Raw genomic sequence first — 22,800 nt, 5'->3', positions numbered from 1 at the left:
TATAAGCTAAATACGTGCGGCAGAGGAAATTGCTGCGATTCTCATTGATAGCGGGTTCAGGCGTGTATAAATCTTAAGATTTGTCATCTTTGAACTAGCATTGCTGCATTTACAAAAATGTGCTTTGCTGTAAAAACCGATGCTTTTGCAGTTGCAAATCTTGGCTTTTCCGCACACACAGTTCATTAATGTGCAAAATGGCAGACAGCAACTTTGTGCACACATAGTATCTGCATGCACAGTGTGGTGAGTAAAGCACAGCCTTTTGTACTGTATGAGAGTTTAATAATGAATGAACTAATTGGCTTTCAGCATAAATCCTGTTCAAGTCAATTAATCAGCTAGAGGTGAAAACTGCTCAACAACTATTTATTTCCTGACAAGTCTGGAACAGAGAAGTATTGCTGACAATAAATGTTTAAAGAGTCCTCATGAAGATAAAATGTCTTGCCGTATTAGTTTTCTCATATTTACTTAAACTATGGTTTTTAGGAATTTTTCTCTATTAAGTGACTGAATACAAAATAAACATAGTGATATCTATATCTAAATTTATTTGCTTGCCCTCACACTGATTCATTTTAAGGATTATGTTTTCAAGTTCAAGTTTATTGTCATAGATACAAGTACCATGTACGTTTAACTGCCTAAAATCGAACATGAACATAGAGCATTAACTTGTTTTTACAATATTGGCCGGTCACATTTCTGGACCGTATGTTACTTCATTATCTCAGTAATTCATTTGGTGATACAGGGAACGTGGACACCTACTGGTTTGCGGTATCATATCAAACGCAGAACAATTTGTAAAGGAGAAGGTATTTCATTAAAGTTTTATTTTATTACATGCAGCTGTGGACAGATTGTCAAAATACACACACACACACACACACACACACACACACATTTTCAGAACCGCTTGTCCCATACGGGGTCACGGGGAACCGGAGCCAACCCGGTAACACAGGGCGTAAGGCCGGAGGGGGAGGGGACGGCAAAATGCAGTGCAATATTTATAACTGGAATGAAAGCACGCAGGTAATAATCTTCGCTGCAAACTTCACTTAATGTTTTGCTTAAATCTGGCAAGTGCAGCTTGTATGGGCAAAGTGGTGAGGTCTAATACATAAACATAACCATTTGTCATAATATCAGATACCACACTAATCTCCAGACTGGGCAGCACAGCGAGTAACACTGCTGTCTCACAGCGCCTGGGTGGTGTGAGGGGACGCGGGTTTGATCCCTGCTTAGTCTGTGCGGACTTTGCATGTTCTCCCAGTGTCTGTGTGGGTGTGCTCTGGTTTCCTCCCAAAGACATGCTGTTCAGGTGGATCGGCGACTCTAAACTCACCCATAGTGCGTGAGAGAGAGAGAGAGAGAGAGAGAGAGAGAGAGAGAGAGAGTGTGTTACAAGGGGTCACTTATTCATACATCAGTGAAAGTAATAATAAGTAAGTAATAAGGTGCGTGGGCTCATAACACTACAAAGTGTTCATTGGAAGTCGCTTCGGAGAAAAGTGTCTGGTCCACGAATAGCGATAAAGACAAACTTTAGTAGACTCTACTGTAGAGCAGCATGGTAGCTGGCCTTCTCGACAGCACCGACTTTTTTAGTTTCACAGTTAACGTGCGTTGTTCTGGAAAACAGGACTTTTGCGAAGCGTGCGCAGGTCGGGAAACCAAGCAGAAATCCGTGAGCTGCAGCGGATACCTTCAACTGTTTTTGCAAATGAAGGGCCACCTCAGAAAGCCACAGAGAGAGAAAAGGGGAGTCCACAAAACCATGGCATGTTCAGTTCTAGAAGCCAAAAGGCAGCTCTTGAAAGAGAACTTCCTAAGCAGACATTCCGAGCTCTGGAAACTGTGGACCATAGAACGCACGCAGAGCTGTAAAAACAGCACAGTCCTGGAAACCGAGTGCGTTTGTTAAATCTTGAGCTCCGTGAACTGCATGGTTTTAAAAACCTGCTGCCTAATAATGACGGCTATCTGGGACGTGCGAGCACTTGGTGTATCGAGTTCTGGAAAGAGGGCCGGAGCACAGTTTTGGAGCCCAAGAGCGCAGGCTTGGAAGCCAGGGCTCATTTCAGGAAAGCAGGTTCAGTCGTTGAACCGGCGCACGCTTTTAGAAGCGAAGCACAGTTCGGAAACCACACGCGGTTCCGTGAAGCAAACGCAGCTTTGGAAGCTGCGCGCGCGACCTCCCCCAACACGCCCCGGCCGCGCGCGGGGGAAAGAGGATCAGCTCCTCGCGCGGGAAGCAGGACTTCGCTCCTTAAGCGCCTCAGGACAGCAGGAGAGGCTCGCGCTTCTTATGGCAGATCATTTACTGCTTTTACAGTCAGGAAGTTTCTGGAGGGACATGAGAGTTAAGTCTGGGGGGAAATATTAACTGTGAGGAACACACAGCCGGAGGACCGTCGTCGAGTCCGCTGAGGAAAACGGTTTCATTACGGGAGCGCGCGACGACGCAAATCAATCTGCTGTGTATCTCTTCGCGCTGCCGCCCGCTATTGGCGGACACCTCTCGGACGCTTTGGTTCCGTTCAGGAGCTTTGTGCTCTGTGTGTGTGTGTTAAGCTGAAGCCATGGGATTATACCCGCTGGAGTTCAGCGAGTGCTACCTGGACAGCCCGTCGTTCCGCGAGCGCGTCCGCGCGCACGAGGCCGAGCTGGAGAAGACGAGCCGCTTCATCAAGGAGCTGCTGAAGGACGGCAAGAACCTCATCAGCGCCACGAAACGTGAGGGCCCGGCGCCGAGCAACGTCTCGCACACTTCACTTGAAGAACAACAACAACGACGACGACGGACGACCACAAACACGCACAATAACTCGAAGCGCGGCAGAGAGCACAGATCGCACCGCGCAGGTCCTGGGCAAACTTAGACTTCGCGTAATTTTCTGTAATGTAGAAAAAATAGATATCAACCACGCCAGGTTTGGTTTGGTTCGAATCATGGTCAGCCTGAAGTTGTAGACACGTTGTAATAATTCAGGTATAACAAGACAAGTTATGGTTATGTTCCGAACGTGACAGAGAATGGCATTTATAGCATAGCTAGATTGGCAAAGCGGGACCTGGAGGGCGTGGTTTACCCCAATTTTCAGGCAAGTCTAATGTGTCCTCCCCAATCATGTTTGTTTGACTCCTGTGAAACTCCTCTGTGTTTAACTCCTGTGAAAACTATTGATAATATCATATTCCCCCATCGCTGATCTGATGGGTTGCTACCCCCTTGCTGCAGTTAGATTAGTGATGGAGGAACATCAGTGAGTGGTTGTTGTTTTTGCACTGGGCTCAGATGACTCCACGTGACTGCCAGCTGCCCATGCTGGGGTGCGGCCCTTGGGGCCTATTGCACAACCCCGGCTAGCTGTCATCGTTGCAACACGCAGGTCTGAGGAAGTCTGGAGTCACACACACGCACAGTGACGGGGGCATGCTGATCTGGCGGCATTGCTGGAGAAAGCAGAGGTGCATGCGTGTTGTGCGGATTTTGCGGGTTCATGTGAAACCTGGGAGTGTTCTCCCAGCTCAGTAATGTGCAACTTTGACATGGCTGGTGTTTTCCTGGGTTAAGGAGGACAGTAAGTTTAATTCCAGCACCGTGGCCATTCCTCCTGGACAGTCTTGGCTTCCAGCAAACTGAGAAATGCTGTTCTTTGAAACGCAGCAAGGGATGGAGACCAGGATGCACATGTTGCAATTGTGATTTTTGTATGCGTTTGTCTTCACTTTGTAATAGTCTTGTACCTTAGTAGTCCCTGCTGTGCCATAAGGTTTTTTTTTTTTTTGAAGTCCCTGTTAGGCCACTGAGTGTTTTTGTCTTTGAGTATGTATGGAAGTACAAGGCACTCAATGTTTGCTTACTTCCTTTTATGAGTAGCATTTGAGGGTGATATATAAATTAATCTTTCACCCAGCGGCAGCTCATGCCACTCTTACTTCAGTGGAAATTTTAAATGAAATGCCCGAAGCAAAAACCAAGATGCATGTTTAAAGGTAATTGTGCATATAAAATGCAGGCAGCTCTTCTTTCTCATGTCATTGGACTCGAGTCCTCTCACAACAGGCCATCCTTCATACTTCCAGGCCTTAAGGATTAATACTGTTAAAAAAATGAAGGCTGCCTTATAGTCTCTCTGTGGTTTTCCTAGTGCTTCCAAAGGTGTGAATGTCTGGAAATCAAAGTATGAATCAAAGTTTGACTGTACTCTGTTTGGAAAGGCAAACATCATATTCTCTATTGAAAGATAAATGGTATATAGATGTGAATTTCACACTGGTTTGTGTGGCTCTAGCTGAGCCCAGGTAGCATCACAGACATGTTAAAGCTACATACTATGAGTGTCAGGTACAGCTATGAAAACACAGTCCACTTAACTCAGATGTTCCTGATTTATAATGTATTGTCATCTGTGTTTCTGTGAACTTGTTTAGTTACACAGTGGTCTGCTTCAGTGTAGCACACCATTTAGTATTTCTTTTTTGGCATGTTTATAAACCTTGGTCAGCTCTGGCTGGGCCATGTTCAAAATCTGCTAGTTTAACATCAGACATACTTCAGATATGCATTGTATTTTTGGTGATGCTTAGATTTCACAGGGGAAATGTCACAGTTGCAATTATTTCTTTAACAAAAGAGCTTTGTTGGGTTTGTTGGGAATACGCAGTTTGAAGGGGGTGTAATGTTGGCTCTTGACTTGGGTACGCTTCATTGCGTTAATATTTTTAAATGACAGTTTATGCAGGTGACACTTTGCATGATTATGCATCAGTTCCGGTTTAAATGCTACAATTCAGGTGCCTTTCATTCTTACTGTTCAAAAGCTGCAGTCTGTCATCTGCCTTTTATGTCAGTGCTTGATGGATGTGGGGTTTGCATGTTTGTCCCCATGTTTACACTCCCCCCACAGATGCATGGAAGAAGGCACTGCCAAACCACTCCCATTCCTCTCTTGCCTTGATGTAAGTGGTCAAGTCAGACTTGACCCAGTGACATATCCAACCATCAGCTTTTGTAGTGCATATATGTAAGTTAGGCCCAAATGTTTTTCTTTCAGATGATTACATGAATGCCTAGAGACTATTTTCCCAAAACTTTGTCAGAATTCAACTTTATCTGATGCTTTTCTCCAAAGTAACTTAAATTAAGCTACTTGCATTGATCTATCCTTTTATAAAACAGGGTAATTTGTACTGTATCAGTCATACTCAGTAACTAGATAAAGAGTAATACAACAGGAGATGGGATGTAAACTTGATTCCTTTGAGTGCAAGGCTGCAGGTCTAACCACTGTGCTACCTGCTGCCCACTTAAGACTTTCTTTCTAATGGAATTTCACGGGTCTTTATGTGAGTTTGTGGTTCTGATGTATGGGCAGTTAGAAATTGCGGAATGAGCAGTTTGTATGGAAATATCTTATTTCCATTTTTCACAAGATGTTCCGTTTCATACCATTCCTTCATCACCGCCAAACTGCCCATCTCTGAGCGCCAAGTTCAAGTTTCTCATAAGTTCTGCCACAAACACTGCAACTGTTGCACAAACAGCCTGTCTTCCGTGAGGCTGGAGGGCTCAAGTCCCAAGGACCTGAGCTTTGTCACCTTCCACTTTGTGTAAGTGTTTAAAGATTCGTGGAAAGAAAGTTGCCAGCACTGTTTAAATACAAAAGTCGTCTTCTCGCTGTTTGGCTCCAAACCCTAAACTTTTCAGAAGTTTTATTTACTGTGAAATGCATGACGACTTGCAGTGGATTATAGTGAGGCCTGCAAAAGCTGTATGGCTGTTAGTTTCAGTTTATTTGTACACTTACTATCAGTATCAAAGCTGTCTTTCTTAATGTGCATTTAATGCCATAATGTTTGAGTTATTCTCTTTCTATGTCCCATTGTTGTTGAATAGTGTGAATCAGTGGTGCTCTTTCAACTCTTGGTTCAGCTTGTGGTGGTATGTGTCTATGACACTGGGGGAATATGGATTTGTGTTGATGCCTGTTCACTGGGTGTTCCTTACACTGTTTTCTGAGCATTTAAAAAAAAAAAAAAAATTGATTTTAAAGATTTTGTTCCATTTGTTTATACAGTATTAACACTTGCTTTAATGCAGGAGAAAATGTGTTTTCCATATATAACTTTGTGTCTGAGGGTGGTGACGGCTCACTGTAGCTATTTCCATGAGATGTACGTCGCTTTGGAGAAAGGCGTCTGCTAAATGAATAACATAGCTGTGCAGGAAAAAACACGGGATATTTCCCTGATTCGTGTGTGACGTTGTGCTCGGGGACTTTCTGAACCAGGGATTACCTTCTCCTGCACCCTGCTGTGGAAACAGCTGGCAGAGAGACAGCTTGTTCTGCAGGCTGATTGTCAGCGTGTCTAGGGGAATCACTGTCATTTTCTTCAGGGCCTGATTTCTAGTCAAGTTTTTGTAACAAGGACTGAGCCAGATTACACTCTTGACACATTCAGGCCAGCACATGTCCATTTTCTGAGATTGTTGTTCTGGCACAGTCAGAATGCTTTTGGTTCAATTTACTTTGCTGTTTAAGTGTGTATGACAGGAAAAAAAAGTGTACTGGCAGAGGAAAGCAGTCCCTCTGAAGGAGTTACTGAATATGGGCAAAACCTGCATGAGGCTTGGAGATCATAAGTGCACAGCTCCTGCATAAAACTTTCCAGCACTTCATAGTACTTCAAATAACATAAGCGTGCAGAAATTCCTGAAATGTTTGCTATGGTTGTACTACTTAACTGTGTTATGTATGTATTATGAGTTATTTTAATAGAGTATAAAAACATATTTATACTTTGTATGCATTGTAAGGCATTATGCAATTTGTGCTAAAGATTAAGCAAAGTTGAATACTTAATGTGTGTTTGGTTTATGCAGTAGCAGCAGCAGAAGTTAGGGTCCTGGTCCATACCCTGTATTCATTTACACTCACCTAAACAAGGCATCATTGTCTTGGCAACAGTTGCCCAGTGATTGTTCAAACCGGATGAAATTCAATTCATGAAAAGCAAGTGCAAATATTTAGTTTTCATTTTTTAACGTTAAATGTTTGTTTTACTTTCCGTTTTTAAGTTAGACTAATGAATAGCCACTGTCAGAATAGGGTTTTCACACACAACTTCCATTTCACTCAGCGCATAGTTAGCTATGGAATCCAAACCTGGATTTCATAAGACCACACTGTTCAGGTTGGCTTTCTCACTTTCTCTGCATGGTGCTCATTCACATGGACTTTGATATCTCATTTGGATTAGTTTTCAAGGCTCCAATAAGCTCACATTTAAATGATCATGTAAACGACTCTTATTACAATGCTTCAGAAAGGCATTTGTAAAACGCTACCTGGAAGCCTCCCTGAAGCTCCTGTTCCTGAAGCAGCACACTAGAACATGGTGCGCTGCGATGATACTGTGTTACTTGTTGCCTGAAATGTGAAACAGGGGGAACTTCAGTATGATCAGCAACATTAAAGCAATAGTTTGGAGCACATTACTTCTCTGTCACATTTCAAATGTTGATATTCTCAGATTCATTGATATTGCAGACGGTGACACGATTCTTTAACATTTTTGACATTCGATTTATTACTGCCTTTCAGAGCTGGGGTTGGCCCAGCGGAGGTTTGCCGAGTGTCTTGGAGAGTTCCAGTTTGAGTACATCGGGGACGCCAAGACCGATGATGAAAAGTGCATTGGTATAGCCTTCTGCTGCTTGAGCTTCCACATTTATTTTGTGTTTACTGTACTTTGTTTTTGTGTTGGTAATTCTGCCTTTATTCACCCCTCCCCTTTATTTTAGATGAGTCTTTGCAGGAATTTTCTGCTTTCCTCAAAAACTTGGAAGACCAAAGAGAACTGATGGTGAGCACTTATAGTATTTTTGTGCAAAGAGGTGAATTATAATTACAGGCATTTGTAAAATAACATCCTCATAGCTAAGCAAGGAAGTTCATGCACCACATTTATGTATAGTAAAATTCAAAAATGTTTTTCTGTTGCATATATCTTCATGCAGCTAGGGTAATGAGTGGCCACAGTGAGGAGAGTATTTTTGTAATTGAACAATTATTTATACACAGTATCCGATAATAGTGAGGTGAAGATTAAGTGCAAATGGAGGTAAATGAAAGTCAGCTTGGAGAATTTTGTAGTCATAGAACGATGTACCAGGGAGGTTGCCTTGGTGACGCCTTAGGAAAGCTTAAGGAATTCAGTAGTCTCTGCTGATAAGATCTTGCACATTTACATTCCTGTCAGTGTATCGGATTATTTCTTCAGTGTATTTTGTTTTTTGGGTTTAAGTAGGTGTTAACCTTGCTGTTGACTACAGTGTTTTATAGTTCTTTAATGTCTGTGGTTAATTGTACTTAGTTTTCTTGTGTTTACACATGTTTCTAGCTTTGGTTTGGTGCTATAAAGGGAGTGCCATCAAACACACTCTTTCAGAGCCTCTAGAGCCACAGTCCTGTGGGTCAGATATAGATACTGTGGAATCTGCTTTTTACATCGTAAACTTTATTTCATTAAATGTGATTCCTCTGCATGATGCACTTAATTGATGGTTGAAATAAAGTGGACCAGTTAAGACCAGTGTGTCCTTCCTCCACCGTGACTCTCATCTGTACACGTTTCATGCCTCTGCTTGACAACTTATGCCTAACAATTCATTATCTTTGACATGACAGGGGCCTCTTTTCCATTATGTAAGAGCCCGTGCTCATCTACAAGGCCTTATTTGGCATGCTGCAGCCTGTGGAACAGCTCAGTGTCCCACTCTTTGTGGCTCCAAGTGGTGTGTGACAGCTCTCCATGCTGAGATCAGCTCTCACACTCATCATATTCCTGTGTTGCTGTCTGATGCTTTGCTGTGCTGGTGCACTTACATTCTGCAGTCTGCTTTGATCAGACAGCAAAAGACGTGTGTTTATATTAGTGCTTTGGAAATTTGTCACGACAGCTGAGTTGCTGATAATGACAAAACATTTAAGCTGTAGAAATGAGCATGACCGTAATGTGAGTTTGACTGCAGAAGCTTTTTGAGTCACCATGCAGGATGTATCTGAACAGCAGCCGTCACTGCAGAGCATCCTCATATTTTTGGTGCATTTTCCCCATCTCCTGCAGCTTGTGGTGAACAAACCTGCTATGTTGGTACAAAGCATTAAAAAAATAAAAGGAAAGCATTTCTCCAAACTGTAATAAAAACCTTGAAAATCAATGCAAAATTAAGAAGAGGTTATCATATGCTGTTGTAAAGTCTGCCTGTTTGGCTCATGACTACTACATCATTGGTGAAAGGTTTGCGCCTCATATAAATTGCAAAGAAGCAGCTAGCTAAATCAGAGAATTTATTTATGGTTCTGTTTTATTCGTTAATGCCAAAGATCTTCCTTCCCACACTGTGCTTCTGCTGTCTCTTTACTAGATGCGGAACATCACAGAGACGCTCCTGAAACCGCTGGAAAAGTTCCGTAAAGAGCAGCTGGGCTTAGCAAAGGTTTGGCGCACAGTTATTTGCATTCAGGGAGAGTGGAACCATTATCCACATGTGTTGCATTGCAGTGGTGCTGGGCAGTTACTCATCATATGCTTCTTCCTGGGCTCCTGTGTGTGCTTCTGTAGGAGGAAAGAAAGAAGTATGAGAAGGAAACTGAGAAGTACTACAGCGCCCTGGAAAAACTTCTAACTATGTCGGCAAAGAAAAAAGACCAGCAGCTGCAGGAGGTATTTCCATTACACTCATTTTGCAGGCAAACTTCTCTCCAAATAAATTGTACTATGTTAGTGGAAGTTATACTTTGCTGGAAAGACTGGCTGCTGTGGCTTAAGGTTTTTTCCCCTTTTTGAAAAGGATGGCACTATGAAAATGTTAAAGAAGCACACTGAAGTATTTATTTGAGAGTGATGGTTTTTCCCCCTCTGGTGCAATTTGTCTTCAGAAAAACAACAAACAACTCTTCTGGTTCTGTAGTCTTTAATCTCAGGAAACATCTTTTTCCATTCTTCATAGTCCATTTTGGAATGTGTCCATTTTCATGGTAAATTTTATTTGAAATGTAAGTTGAGTGAATGAACAAGGTGCTTAGCAGTATTTGGCAGCTCATATTCAAAGCATATCTTTGCTTTTGGTCCAGAAATAACTTCTTGTCTTAGTTCAGTAGTATTAGGTGATCCTCACCCAGAGTCGTACAGCACAGGAGTGCTGGAATACATGTTGAATTGCATTCTGGGTAACTGTTCCTCCTGCAGGCAGATGTTCAGGTGGAGGGGCTGAGAGAGCGCTTCCAGGAGGAGTCCTTGGAGTATGTTTGCAAGCTGCAGGAGATACAGGAAAGGAAGAAGTTTGAGTGTGTGGAGCCGGTGAGAGGGCATCCACCTTCTGATGTGCACGCGTCACTGCCTGCAGAAGCACATAATGCAACAGGTGGCACAGTGGATAAGCACGTTTTATCCCTAAGAGTGATCGTTAACCTCAACTGCTCCAGTAAAATACTCTGCTGTAGAAATAGGTGAAGCTCTGAGCTTGTTTGAAAGTTATTTTAGTTATTCATTTTATCTGACACTTTTCCCCAAAGGGACTTAGTGTTAAGCTATTTAACACTGGTTTACCTGTTTATACAGCAGGGTAGTTGTACTGAAATGATGCAGTAAAAGTACCTTGATTAAGGGTGCAACAGCGGGAAGTGAGATTTGAACCTGGGTCCTTCGAGTGCAGCTCTTACCTCAACACCTCCTGGTAGCCCTAGTTAACAATAACACAGTACCAGTGTAAAGATGAGTTACATAGGTAATACAGATTGAGATTTCTTACTGGTATATCAAATGTTGTATTGCCATTTGCCTTTGCTGTATCTGAATCCTCTCTGTTCCCTGCCTCTGTCTTCAGATGCTGGCATTTTTTCAGACTGTCTTCACCTTCTACCACCAGGGATATGAGCTGGCCAAGGACTTTGACCATTACAAACGGGCTCTGCAGATCAACATTCAGAATGTAGGCTGTCTCTTTCAAATTTGCGTTTGCATGTACAAGTTTCTAAAAATGAATAGGTCCAGCATGTATGATGACCAGTTACTGTCCACATATGTGATTCTTGTAGACTAGGTGGCTGGCTGTATGTAATTTCATGCTTCCTTCCATGTGACCCTGTATATGACAAAACATAATTGCTGCCAGTTAATGTAATGATGTTTACTTCCCCACTGATTATGCAGCATGTTTAACCTTTGAAATTACAGCTATAAAGGGTGGTCTCCTCCCATATGTGTGCTCTCAGACTAGGAGTCGCTTTGAGGGCACCCGGTCCGAGGTGGAAGATCTGATGAGGAAGTTCAAAGAAGCCCCACAGGAGCAGAGGCAGAGGAGCCCCATCAGCATTGAGGGCTACCTTTATGTCCAGGAGAAAAGTAAGCGGGCAGTTTGAGTGTCCAAACCCATGCCAGAGTGTAGTTTGGATACGGTGCAAGCTTAGCAGTTCTGCGGGGTGCTAAAGGGAACGTGTTGTATTGCAGGGCCACCACCCTTTGGATCCAGCTGGGTGAAACGATACTGCACATACGTCAAAGAGCAGAAGTTGCTGCACATGGTCACATTCGATCACAGGTCTGGGGGAAAGATTGTAAGTAGGACTTGTAAACTCTGATCAGTGTACATTGCAGAGCCTCTGCAAGCTTGTTGTGTATTTTGTGAGCCATTCTTTAGACAAAAAATCTAAGGATTTAAGGTAGTCCATGCTATGAAATAAGTATCTGAGTACTTCTGTTTTACGCTGGCTTGTTGTGTTGCAAACAGTTGAATTACGACTTTTCGGAGAGTTCAAAGCAGAGTGAAACTGAGCTGTATGTTATTTGTTTTTAGTAAAGGGCACCTAAACAGAATAGGTTCACCTCAATTCAGCTCAGTTCCAGTGTTCCCAAGTTGTCGGTGGTGAATGTATAGAAGTATGGAGAGACCTTGTATCTTGATTTTTAATTAACATTCGGTTTAATTTTAATGCAATTTAAAGTTAAATATTAGATAAAAATACTTTGAATCGCTTAATTTAAATGTGGCTATAGACATCCCTCAATTTAAAAAATTAATTTGTTCCTGAAAACAGTGCAGATATCCATTTTGGATATTGAAGCCCTGTTTCCCATTATTTTAAATGGGACAAAATAATACATTCCCAGTCCATGCAAAAATCTCAAAACAAAATCTCTAGAACACTGTAAAACACCTATGTGATCATCACCCTATAATTTCAGAATGATAAACATTTACACGTTTATGACTCTGGGGTAATTCCCAGTGCTTTAATTAATCAGTATGGTTGACAGACCTCCTGTGGAATTTCATACAGTTTCCATAATGCACCGCTCTCTTAAAGCTCTCACATTCCTAACACAAAAACAGATCTGGGTGCAGATAGGACAACTATGTTACACTACTGCACATCCGTAAATTGAAAATTGGGTATCAAAAGAGCTGTTATACTAACATTTCATATAAAGAGCATTTTTAAATCGATGCACGTCTTTGTCTTTAACAGAACCTAACCTGTGAATCAGTTGAAGGATGGCTATTATTAAGCTTTTATTCTTGGTGACTTGGAGGATAAATAGGAGTCCCTAATGAAAGAAGAAACAGATTTTAGTTATGTTTGTAAGTTGAAGAGCCAGTGTTATCTTTTTGCATGAGTTCCTGTTTAGGCCAAATCCCCCCACCCCGACCAGTTTTGTTTGAACTACTTCTCAGCTTAGCTGTTGAGCTGTTTATTAATTTTCATGTTGTGGTACCAGCTGTGTACCGAGGTTGTTTGTACATATTTCATCCTCTTATTAGTGTTTTTTTTTCTTTTTGAGGGCGAGACTGAGTCAGTCATTTTGAAGTCCTGCTCGTGGAAGACTACTGAAGCTCTAGACCGGAGATTCTGCCTCGATATTGAAATTACAGACCGGTGAGATGACTTATTCACTCTCTCCTGTCTTTATATGCCTCATCAGAGTCAAATGAGCATTATGCATTGAACTGATTGCAAGAACTTCTTTTGAACTTATCCCCCCCCCCCCTTTTTTTTTTTTTTTTTTGCAACAAAACAATAGTTGTGCTTCAATTTGTAAAACCCAGTGATGTGCAACTTTGTTAGTGTGCAGCAACATTATTTAAATGGGCCATTACAAACGATATATAAATTTACATTTATTCATTTTGCTGACTCTTTTCTCCAAAGGGAGATGTCTGTCAGCAAAAAAAAAAACGAGAAATGCATTCACAAACAGGAGAAATATGAATGCAGACACTGTTCTTGTGTATAGTCAATTTATCGCATACTACCGTATCAGCCTTTATAAGTTCTATGAATAGCTTTATGTAGGAATTTTTTTAAAGATTTTATTATTGAACAGGTAATATAGTACACATTTACCGAGTACACAGGAGATCAGATGAGAAGTAAGTCTGAAAGAGATGTTTCTATGCGTGTCATTGAAAAGGTATATTGCTGATCTTCTCCTATGGTTGTGTTTTCCTAGACCAGGCATGGTCCTCACAGTCCAAGCCCTTTCAGAAGAGGACCGTAAGTTCTGGATGCAGGCCATGGGTGGCAAAGAGCCAGTAAGCTGGACCTCCTTATCTTTATGTCAGTGTGTGCATGAAAATGGTGGCACTTAATTTTTTTTCACATTGTCATTCGTTTTCACTTGTAGCAACTTGCAGCTAAAGATAATGTCAGTATTATATTGCACCTTCTTGTTACGAATGTTTGAGTTTCAAATCTTCGAGAAGGCACAAGATGATGGACATTGCACATGTTTATTTCATGAATCGGCCAACAGATGGCGTTAAATAGGAATCTTTGGAGATTTATTGAAAACAAAAAAAATTTTAAAATTGTTTAAATTTATCTGAGTTTAAAAAAAGTTAAAGGTATTGAACATTTATTTTAAAAATTATTGTATCTGTATGGTACAGTCAGTAAGTTCTAAAACAGATGCTGCTATATTGCAAACCAACTGTAATAAGTGCTTGGTACCATTCATGTCCAGTCCTTTTATACAACCTACCCAGCTAAGACATTGAGGAATGTCTATACTTTCACTGATTATGTACAGTAGTTGTTGATTTACAAAGAAATCAAGTTTTGAACAGGCTTCTGGTCCCAGTTGTATTTGTAAATTGAGGACCCAGTCTGTTTTTGCCTTTATGAACAAAACATGAAAAATTAATATTTTTTTTTAAAGACAAAATTGTGTAAATATTTTACTCAAATATTATTTAAATATTTCACTTACATGGGTAATCTCTTAATATTGTTCTGTTTTAGGTGTCTTACCTTGGCAAGACTTATTCGGAGGAAAGGGGAAGTAAGCACGGCTAGTTTTTATTTTTACTGAATGTGATGTAGCTGATATTGTTAGCAATTTCTTATACTCCCTTAGTAAGTTAATATTCCATTCTTTTTCTGTATGTCAAAGCTGAGTCTTGTTTTCCCTCACAGTATTTTCAGAGATGTACTCATGTTAGGCCTAGTGTACTTTGACAAAAGTAAAAAGTTTGAAAATCCAGATTCCACTGACTGTGGCAGCATGTGTTCTTACAACATGTCCTGAGTCTCATTATACGTATTGATTTCTCTTTGCAGTTGATGCGCAGCTGGATGAAGTGGGATTTTCTTTTGTGAAGAAATGTATCAATGCCATTGAAAAAAGAGGTTGTCAGAATCTAAGATTTCACAAACTTCATCTGTTTCTCATTTTAGCTCTTAACATTAACACCCATTGCATTTATGTAGACATATTTACATTTTTTCATTTAGCAGACGCTTTTCTTCAAAGCAGCATACACCTCAGAGAACAATATAATGCAAAGACAAGACTGTCACTAAAAGACTTGTGGGATAAATATATAATAATTACTGTTGACTCTTGCAATGCAATTGAACATTGAAGGAAAAAATAACACTACCATGAAAAATCAATTTGTTTCATGTTTTTTCTCATTTAGAACTTGTTTAGGATTGTATGAGAGAGTTTTATCCTAACGCAAAACCACAGAACTGAATAGGGCTATACTGTTCTTTACTGCACTTCTTATTTTTTACAGCACTTGACTTTGAGGGGTGGAGGTGATGCTTTACCCTAATTGAACACAAGGGGGCACATGTGACCTAGAGTTGGATGGCCCTAAAAACACTTCTGGGTTTCTTTTTCACATAAAGGCCTGGATGTGGATTTTCATAATCTTTTCATACAGTATTAATCAATACCACAACATGTCTATATATAAATTTTGTGTGTATGATGGTTTTTTTTTTTTCCCCTCCCTCTTTTTTAAGGTATCAAAGATGTGGGGCTGTACAGAGTTGTAGGTGTCACGTCCAAAGTTCAGAAGCTGTTGAACATGATGATCAGTAAGACACCTCCCATTATTCCTGCTTATCAGACATTCTTCCTTCGGGATTTTAATCTTTCAGTTGCTTATAAATACAAGTTATTTTTAAGGAGCAAGCACTAATTATGGATCTGAAATAATGTGTAATCAGCAATCAGATGCTGATTTAAAATATAGTTGTATACTTTAATAAAATTTCAACATATTGTAAGTGCATGGGCATACTGAAAGTCTCTTCTATAAAGAGTGTGGTAAGATGTGATATGCCTAATTTTTCAGATGAGAAAACTTGTAATGATGTGGATTTGTTTACGTCTGAGGATTGGGACATCAAAACAATAACGAGTGCATTAAAGCTCTTTCTCAGGTAAGATTCATACTTCAGTGCGTAGCATAGATAGGAAATTATTAGTGTTACTGATATTAACTAGTATTTCGCTGAGGCCTTTGTCGAAAGCAACTTGAAATTTTAGACATACGCTAGTAAACTCCGTACAATAATTGAGCTATGCCACATATCAGTGTAACATATACACACAACAGGAAATTTAGTCACCATTTCCCCTGAATCACATGTTTTTGGACTGGGAGGAAGCCAGAGCACCTGGAGGAAACCCATACAAACACGTGTTAAGAATATGCAAACTCCCAACTGAGAATGGCTTTGAACCCAATTCTGAACCCGGAGCCTATGAGCTTGGAGGGACCAGCATTACCTGCTGTGCCACCATGCTGCCCTGTCATGGCCATTAGGTTACGTATGTACCACTGCAAACATTCCTGCTGGAAACAGGACAAGAGAGAAATGAAGAAAGGCAGTCAAACTATATATGAACATTTCTTCCATTTATTATGGAGTACCCCAAATTGATGTAGCACTTGGTGAATTATGCAATGAATGTCTTGTTTAATCCTTCACCACAAAAGTGTATATTGTACACCACAGTTAGGAGGGGGGGAAAAAGCATTTACAGGTATTTGTGTTGGATGGATTGGGTGTTCTGATGATATCACATGTCTGCGAAAATATTCATGTAATTTCACAAACTCTCAAACGCTTGTCTGAACAGGGAATCTGGAGGTTGGGTATGACCCATGTTTCCATGTCATTCTAGTGCAACACTCATCAGCTCCAGGGATTTAAACTATGAAAAATTTATCCACTGAGCTGTACAGCTTTAAATGGGGAATCTGGAATTTGTTTTAAGTTAATTTAAAGTTTGGAAGGTCTTTAGGTTTTTTTTTTTTTTTAAAGAAATATTTGGGAGTAAGAGAATTACTTGAGTACATTTATAACGATTAAAAATCATTATATGATGTTCATTTCTCAGGTTCTCTAATAGTATGAAGTATAGAACACAACATATAATTGAGCTTAAGCATGAAAATGAAGAATTTTCACCATAGCTTTTTTAAAAAACAATTTTTAAATTTATAAACTGTCACATGGTGACACGATTATATAGTAATGAATGGTTTCTCTTCATACCTTCAGTTGACAGTTTCACTACATAATTGCTTTATATTATGCTTTTATTAAAAAAAGCTTGTTTATATTAAACACCTGCATTATAACACTGCAACTGTACTGTTATGTATGCTTCTGTTTTCATATACCTATATAAGAAACCGTTTAAATATATGTAGCTGTACATTTAGTACACTGGCTACTCAATTTACAAACACAGAACTGTAAGTTTGTAATTTTGCTTAACTCCCAAGTCACTTTTTCCTCTAAATCCTAATCAGTGAAAGCTTAATAATACAAGCCTCCCTCCATTTGTTCACAGGTATGGTTCTGTAAAAATTTTAGACGTATAGTATCTATATTCAGAACGGAAGCAATTTCTAAAATGTTTTGCTCAAGTATTTTTAATGCAGTTGAGAATTAAAAATACTTGAGCAAAACATTCTAGAAATTATGTTTCAGTTCTGAATATAGATACTGTACATCTAAAATGAATTTGAATTTAATTGCCTGGCTGTGTAAATGCTGGTCACTTTTGCCCTGCTACAGAAAAAATATTAAAAATAGATAAGTGCAGAAAATTCAGGGAAAAGAACAAACTGAAATTTTGTATCTAATTCGTAACTTGATAGCTCATTATATGAGGAGCCAGTGTGTTGACACTGAGGAGCCCAACCCCTGATGGTAAAACCTGGCAACAGGAACATTAAGAGGTGTTTACTGAGTTCAGTTCATTTAGTTTTGTGACCTTGCGGGTATTTTATGTGTTTGCAGGAGTCTTCCAGAACCACTCATGACCCACAAGCTGTACAAGGACTTCCTTGTCCCTGCAAGTGAGCGTCTCTTCCTTGGCTCATACATCAACCCTCCACTGGCAGTGAGACACAAGCATCTGATGCCTTCCATTACCAAATATTTATCACAATCTGGAAATTTTACGCCAAGTTAATGCAGCCTTGACTGGAAAGGTTTCTGAGATTCTGTGGTGGGCGTTTCCATTGCATTTAGGGTTCCGTCAAGGCCTTTCTTGTCTGATCTTGTCAGTGAGAAAATAATTGCTATATTTTCATTTTTGAACGTCCTGTGGTCACTGATGTGTACTACTTTATTATTTTTTTAAAACAATCTACTCTTGCAGGATAACATATCTGGCAGGTTACATGAGAATTATGTGCTTTCTGTGTATGTGCTGTAGTTTAGTACTGCTCTGGATTGGCTTCATGCAGTTTTTTTTTCTATATAGCATCTGCACTTAGTTGGCTCATTGGTACTTCATGTTGTACACAAAATAATGTCAGAAGTAATTTATTTGCAGCTGAAATGTAGTTGGCTGAAACGCAGCTGATACACAACTCGCAAAGCAACGTTCTGTTTGACTTGCCAAAGCGTTCCCATATATCGCCTCTACTCGTTTCTCTGTACTGGCTTCCCATAGCTGCCCAGATCATATTTAATACTCTGGTTATTGCCTACAAGTGCATCAATAGAACTACTAGCTATTTACAAGACTTTATCAACCGCTACACCCCAACCAGACCCCTTCACTTGTCTGCTTCTGCTCGCTTGGTGGTCCCATGTATGAAAGATAAAGCGCCGAGGTTCTCGGTTCTGGCTCCGTTGTGGTGGAATGACCTCCACCTCTCAGAACTGCTGAAACTGTCTACATTCATGAAGGATTTGAAAACTCACCTTTTCTAGACTAGTTTTGCCCATGATCTCTCAAGCTCATGTAGTGTAAATGTTCATGCACTGTGATTTTATGATCATGCCCAGATAAGCCTTTAGATAGCCACTACTCCTGTATTGTATGTAAATGTTTGTGTACCTTAAAAAAAGAAAAATGTAGGAAGGTGTTCAGAATTAGTCTATCTTGTGTCATGCGATGAACATCAGTGCATAGAGTGGAAAGAAACAAACTAAGTTTACTTAAGAATCGCATGTCTGCAACTATGTCGCTCTTTCTGCTAATGTAATGCACAAATTGCACTTTCTCTGAGATGTGCGTCGCTTTGGAGAAAAGCGTCTGCTAAATGAATAAATGTAAATGTAATTGTAAATATATTCTCTGCTCTTTCTCTTTGGATCCTTTCTTGTATTTCATGTAAAGGTGAATTAAACATGCATTAAATGGATGCTGTCAGATTCTGTAAGCATACTTGACCAGATAATGTGCAGTACTTAAATTGCTTTTTTATGTTAATCTATTAATATTTTACTCTCTATAGTATAAAGCAGCAGCCCCAACTTTTATAGGATTTTTTTTTTTTCCCCCTGTTTGCAGCTAAGGTGACAATATTCTGTGTGTGTGTGTCTCTTGAGAAAGAGTGCACAAGTTTGGTTATCTGTCTACTTGTGCAGTGACAGTGTATACACATCCACAACACTGGAATGCTGGCGTATTTTTAAAAAAAAAAAAAAAAAAAAAGACTGAGCGTGGGGTCTCTTGGCAGGAAATGATCCACTGTCTCTTTATGCACGTCACACATTTGAATTTTAGAAATATGGCCTATGAAATATGTATTATGCCAAATGGGTTCCTTCTCTTGAACAGAGAGCAGTAGCCCAGAGTCTCGGGTGCAGGCGATCCACCACCTGGTCCACCAGCTCCCTGAGAAGAACTGCGAGATGCTGGGCCTCCTCATGAGGCACCTGGCCAAGTGAGTGTGTATAAGACGAGAGTATCATCATCTTATTGCCTCCCATTGCACACAGCACATGCACTCACTATTGCAAATGCATTTCTAAAAGTGTGAATGACAAATTTATTTTTAGCAATAGATCTGGAATGTTGCTTGCTGTGTAATGTGAGTGTTTCTTTTGGAAAGCTATCGACACTGTCAAGATCATTAGTTTAAATAAAAAAATACCAGTGTAAGCACTCCTTGCTGCCCTGGAACCAGATCTTTTTTCCAAATGTTATCCATTTGAAAAAGAATTCCAAAGAATTCCGGATTGCTGTCGGTCCACTTATGATTTTGCATTTTGCAACATGTTGACTTGCAGTCCAAAGTAAACACTGATTTGTTTTACGGTGGAAACTGGAAATACTTTGGACAGTGTGTCCGTTCTGTTTGTGATTAGTGACCATCCAGTTTTTTCCACAGTGTAGCAGCCAACAGCAAGAAGAACATGATGACTGTGGCCAACCTGGGCGTGGTGTTCGGACCAACGCTCATGAGGCCGCAGGAGGAGACTGTGGCCGCCATCATGGAGCTCAAGTTTCAAAACGTTGTGGTGGAGATTCTCATCGAACAGCATGAGAAGGCAGGTAGCAGCCGGGCTGGAGGAGCCCATCACAACTGGTAAAAAGAAAAGACTTCAGACTTGAGCAGCATTAGTTCGAGCAAGTGGGACAGTATAGTTAGTTTGTGCCAGTAGAGGACACCTTTTGGGGTTCAGCGTCCTCTATTACCATATTCATTACTTCATCTGCATGATATATTTTTACCCCGGATAGTGCCAAATTTTAATTCTACTGTACATGAGCTTGTGGGAACATGTTATGATTTAGCTTAATTTTTGTCAAAATTGATTATAAGGAATATAAATTTTTGTGGTGCATGTGCAGTTTGCATTCCATTATTTAAAAAAATCTGGACATACATCCTGTACGAACTTTCATGAGCAATTCAGGTGGTTCACTGAGTCAGTTCTCAATGAAAGAAAAATGTATTGACAGAATTTGAAAAACACTTTTTATACATATCTACAAGGAGGATCAGGGTGGTACTATATGAGCTCCTGTCTGCTGTTCCTCCACATCTCCTGACTGATGATTCTAGATATATTCAGTTGACAGTGTTTAGCATTGAGTTCCATCTGAAGGATGAGGAGGAGCTGCTGCTGCCACAAATTGTCCAGTGTGACAATTCTCCTTCCCCCATGCTTTCTACGCTCCAATAATTATTATGATTGATTGATTCATTGATAGATTTTTGTCATTTGATTGTTACTCCTTTTTGTGTCAGTGTCTCTCAAAGGCTGTGGCTTTTTCAGAATAATCTAAAATGCAAATGATTCATGCAACAGCAAAAAGAAGTAATCAAAAAGAGAATTTTTTTTCAGTTTTTACTTATCTACTGAGTAGTTTTGGAATAGTAGCCCTACCCAGTATATGGCACAAAATACCTCCAGTGCACGTATATATAAATATAAAGCAGCAGGGAACAGCATATATAATGTTCTGTTCTAACTGTATTTTTTCTAGGACAATTATAAAGAAGACATTTTTGCCATCATTCAAAACCATAGAAAATATTTTAAGTGTCTGAGTATTAGTTGTATTTGAGCACATTTCCTGTCTTGGTGTGCTTTAACATACCCCCTTTTGAACAGTTTTAACTAGTTTGACTTGTTTGTTTGCACAGTGTCAGAGTAGATGTGCGGTGTTCACAGGAAGTGTTAATTTGTGGCTCTGTGGCTTGGCCCCATCAGGATGTATCCTGGCCCCACCTGAGCCCTTGAATGGCCTCCAAGGAAAATCTGTTCTTCCAGGCTGTCTCACAACAGGTCTTTTAATGCCGGGGTTGCAGGTTTTTGGCCACTCCCCCAGTGCGTCACCCTCAGCTGACATGCCGGCTTTTAGGACCTCCACCAGGCAGTCCAAGCGGCACAGCCGGCAGAACAGGCCCCTGGCAGTCTACAACCCTCAGGTGTTGGAAGTGAAAGCAGGTGAGGAGCGGCAAGTGGCCAATTCACACTCAGTGACTTGCATTCCAGTCCCAGAGAGGGAAATAACAAGCCAGGAGGAGATTTTATTAGTCCTTGATAGCAGGCGAGGATCTCTATTCAGGCCTCGTCTTTAAAAGTGCCAACAAGCTGTCGGACATGTTAGCCCTAAACTATGAAGTGGAACAAAATCCAGTCAACTGAATATCTTTTACTTTTATTCCTCCAGCATTTCACGGGCAGTTGACATTTGGCAATTTTTTTTTTTTAAAGCATAAAAACTTCCTTGGCCTAATGGGATGTAATAAAAATAACGCTGAACCCCATCACTTCTGACAGTTAAGTTGGTGTTAATGATAAAACTGTTAGACGCTAACTTTTATGAAGGTTTAAAATAAAAAGTTTGAATTGAGATACTGTACAATTGCTAAAACTCCTGCTGCATCAATGATGTATTTTATAGATTTCAGCCTTGTAGGAATTTGCGATGCAACTGTATGAATTTTACTGCTAAATTAATTACAGTGATTCACCCATTTATACAGCATACTTTTTTTTGTTGCTGTGCCAGTTCAGGGTCAGTACCTTGATCAAGAGTATAACAGCAGGAAGTGGGATTTGAACTTGGGTCCTCCTTGTTCGAAAGCACCAACTCTGACCACCCCACCACCTGCTGCTTCAGGTGGACATTGCTGGAGGAAAAATAAAATACAAAAAAATCTAAACCATAATTTCAGTGCCCCTCAGAGGTTGTGTGTCTGTCACTGTCCTGCATCAGCCCCACTACAGTACAGGGCAGCAATGTAACTCTCCGATTCACTTTACAGACAGGAGTCTTTTCGCTTAAACTTATGAAGTGTTTATCTTCTCTGTTACTTCGTATTTGAAGAAAATGTGAAAACAGCTGTGAGGAAAAACTCAGCAAGTTCCTGTTTTTTGATAAAAAAAAAAAAGCAGAAAGTTTATTGGAGTCTGGTCTCTTTGAATCAGTTTTATGGCACTTCCTCCCTGTCTGGAGGTTTAGAGCAGAAGGTCGTGGCCAAAACCAACAATCTCATATCTTCACACAGCAAAATAAGCAAACTCTTTTTAATGTTGTCAGCTTATTATTAGAACATCAAATATTCGCTTTGACTTTGATGTGTCGAGAAAATGAAAACTGGAAAAAGCTGCATGTCAGGCAGAGTTGTGCTTGCTGAATTTGGTTGTATGGCTGTTCTCCTTCAGCGGTCACTTTACAGGAAGTGTCACAGGATATTGGTGAGTACATTCT

General features: G+C 40.2%; 1 protein-coding gene across 6 annotated transcripts in view; it reads left to right on the top strand.

Annotated features, from left to right (window-relative positions):
• Positions 1 to 2,247: 2,247 nt before the first annotated feature.
• The window catches only part of LOC108936703 (rho GTPase-activating protein 10-like), a 36,179-nt gene continuing 15,626 nt past the window's right edge, over positions 2,248 to 22,800 (top strand). For 4 of the 6 annotated variants that reach the window (XM_018756223.2, XM_018756220.2, XM_018756224.2 and 1 more), the window contains exons 1-20: positions 2,248 to 2,748; positions 7,623 to 7,718; positions 7,823 to 7,884; positions 9,449 to 9,520; positions 9,646 to 9,747; positions 10,273 to 10,383; positions 10,910 to 11,014; positions 11,298 to 11,427; positions 11,533 to 11,639; positions 12,865 to 12,959; positions 13,534 to 13,615; positions 14,325 to 14,364; positions 14,643 to 14,711; positions 15,336 to 15,410; positions 15,671 to 15,758; positions 17,634 to 17,692; positions 19,411 to 19,516; positions 19,964 to 20,123; positions 21,392 to 21,530; positions 22,755 to 22,787. In XM_018756223.2, coding sequence (XP_018611739.1) covers positions 2,595 to 2,748; positions 7,623 to 7,718; positions 7,823 to 7,884; positions 9,449 to 9,520; positions 9,646 to 9,747; positions 10,273 to 10,383; positions 10,910 to 11,014; positions 11,298 to 11,427; positions 11,533 to 11,639; positions 12,865 to 12,959; positions 13,534 to 13,615; positions 14,325 to 14,364; positions 14,643 to 14,711; positions 15,336 to 15,410; positions 15,671 to 15,758; positions 17,634 to 17,692; positions 19,411 to 19,516; positions 19,964 to 20,123; positions 21,392 to 21,530; positions 22,755 to 22,787 — 1,885 coding nt within the window. In that variant the 5' untranslated portion in view covers positions 2,248 to 2,594. The remainder of the gene's footprint in view (positions 2,749 to 7,622; positions 7,719 to 7,822; positions 7,885 to 9,448; positions 9,521 to 9,645; positions 9,748 to 10,272; positions 10,384 to 10,909; positions 11,015 to 11,297; positions 11,428 to 11,532; positions 11,640 to 12,864; positions 12,960 to 13,533; positions 13,616 to 14,324; positions 14,365 to 14,642; positions 14,712 to 15,335; positions 15,411 to 15,670; positions 15,759 to 17,633; positions 17,693 to 19,410; positions 19,517 to 19,963; positions 20,124 to 21,391; positions 21,531 to 22,754; positions 22,788 to 22,800) is intronic. The other 2 variants (XM_018756221.2, XM_018756225.2) reach the window with 2 other exon arrangements.

The sequence above is a fragment of the Scleropages formosus genome, chromosome 3 (genome assembly GCF_900964775.1).
Source record: "Scleropages formosus chromosome 3, fSclFor1.1, whole genome shotgun sequence".
NCBI lineage: Eukaryota > Metazoa > Chordata > Actinopteri > Osteoglossiformes > Osteoglossidae > Scleropages > Scleropages formosus.
Note: the sequence above shows the minus strand (reverse complement) of the source record. Positions and strands in the feature narration are given on the sequence as shown.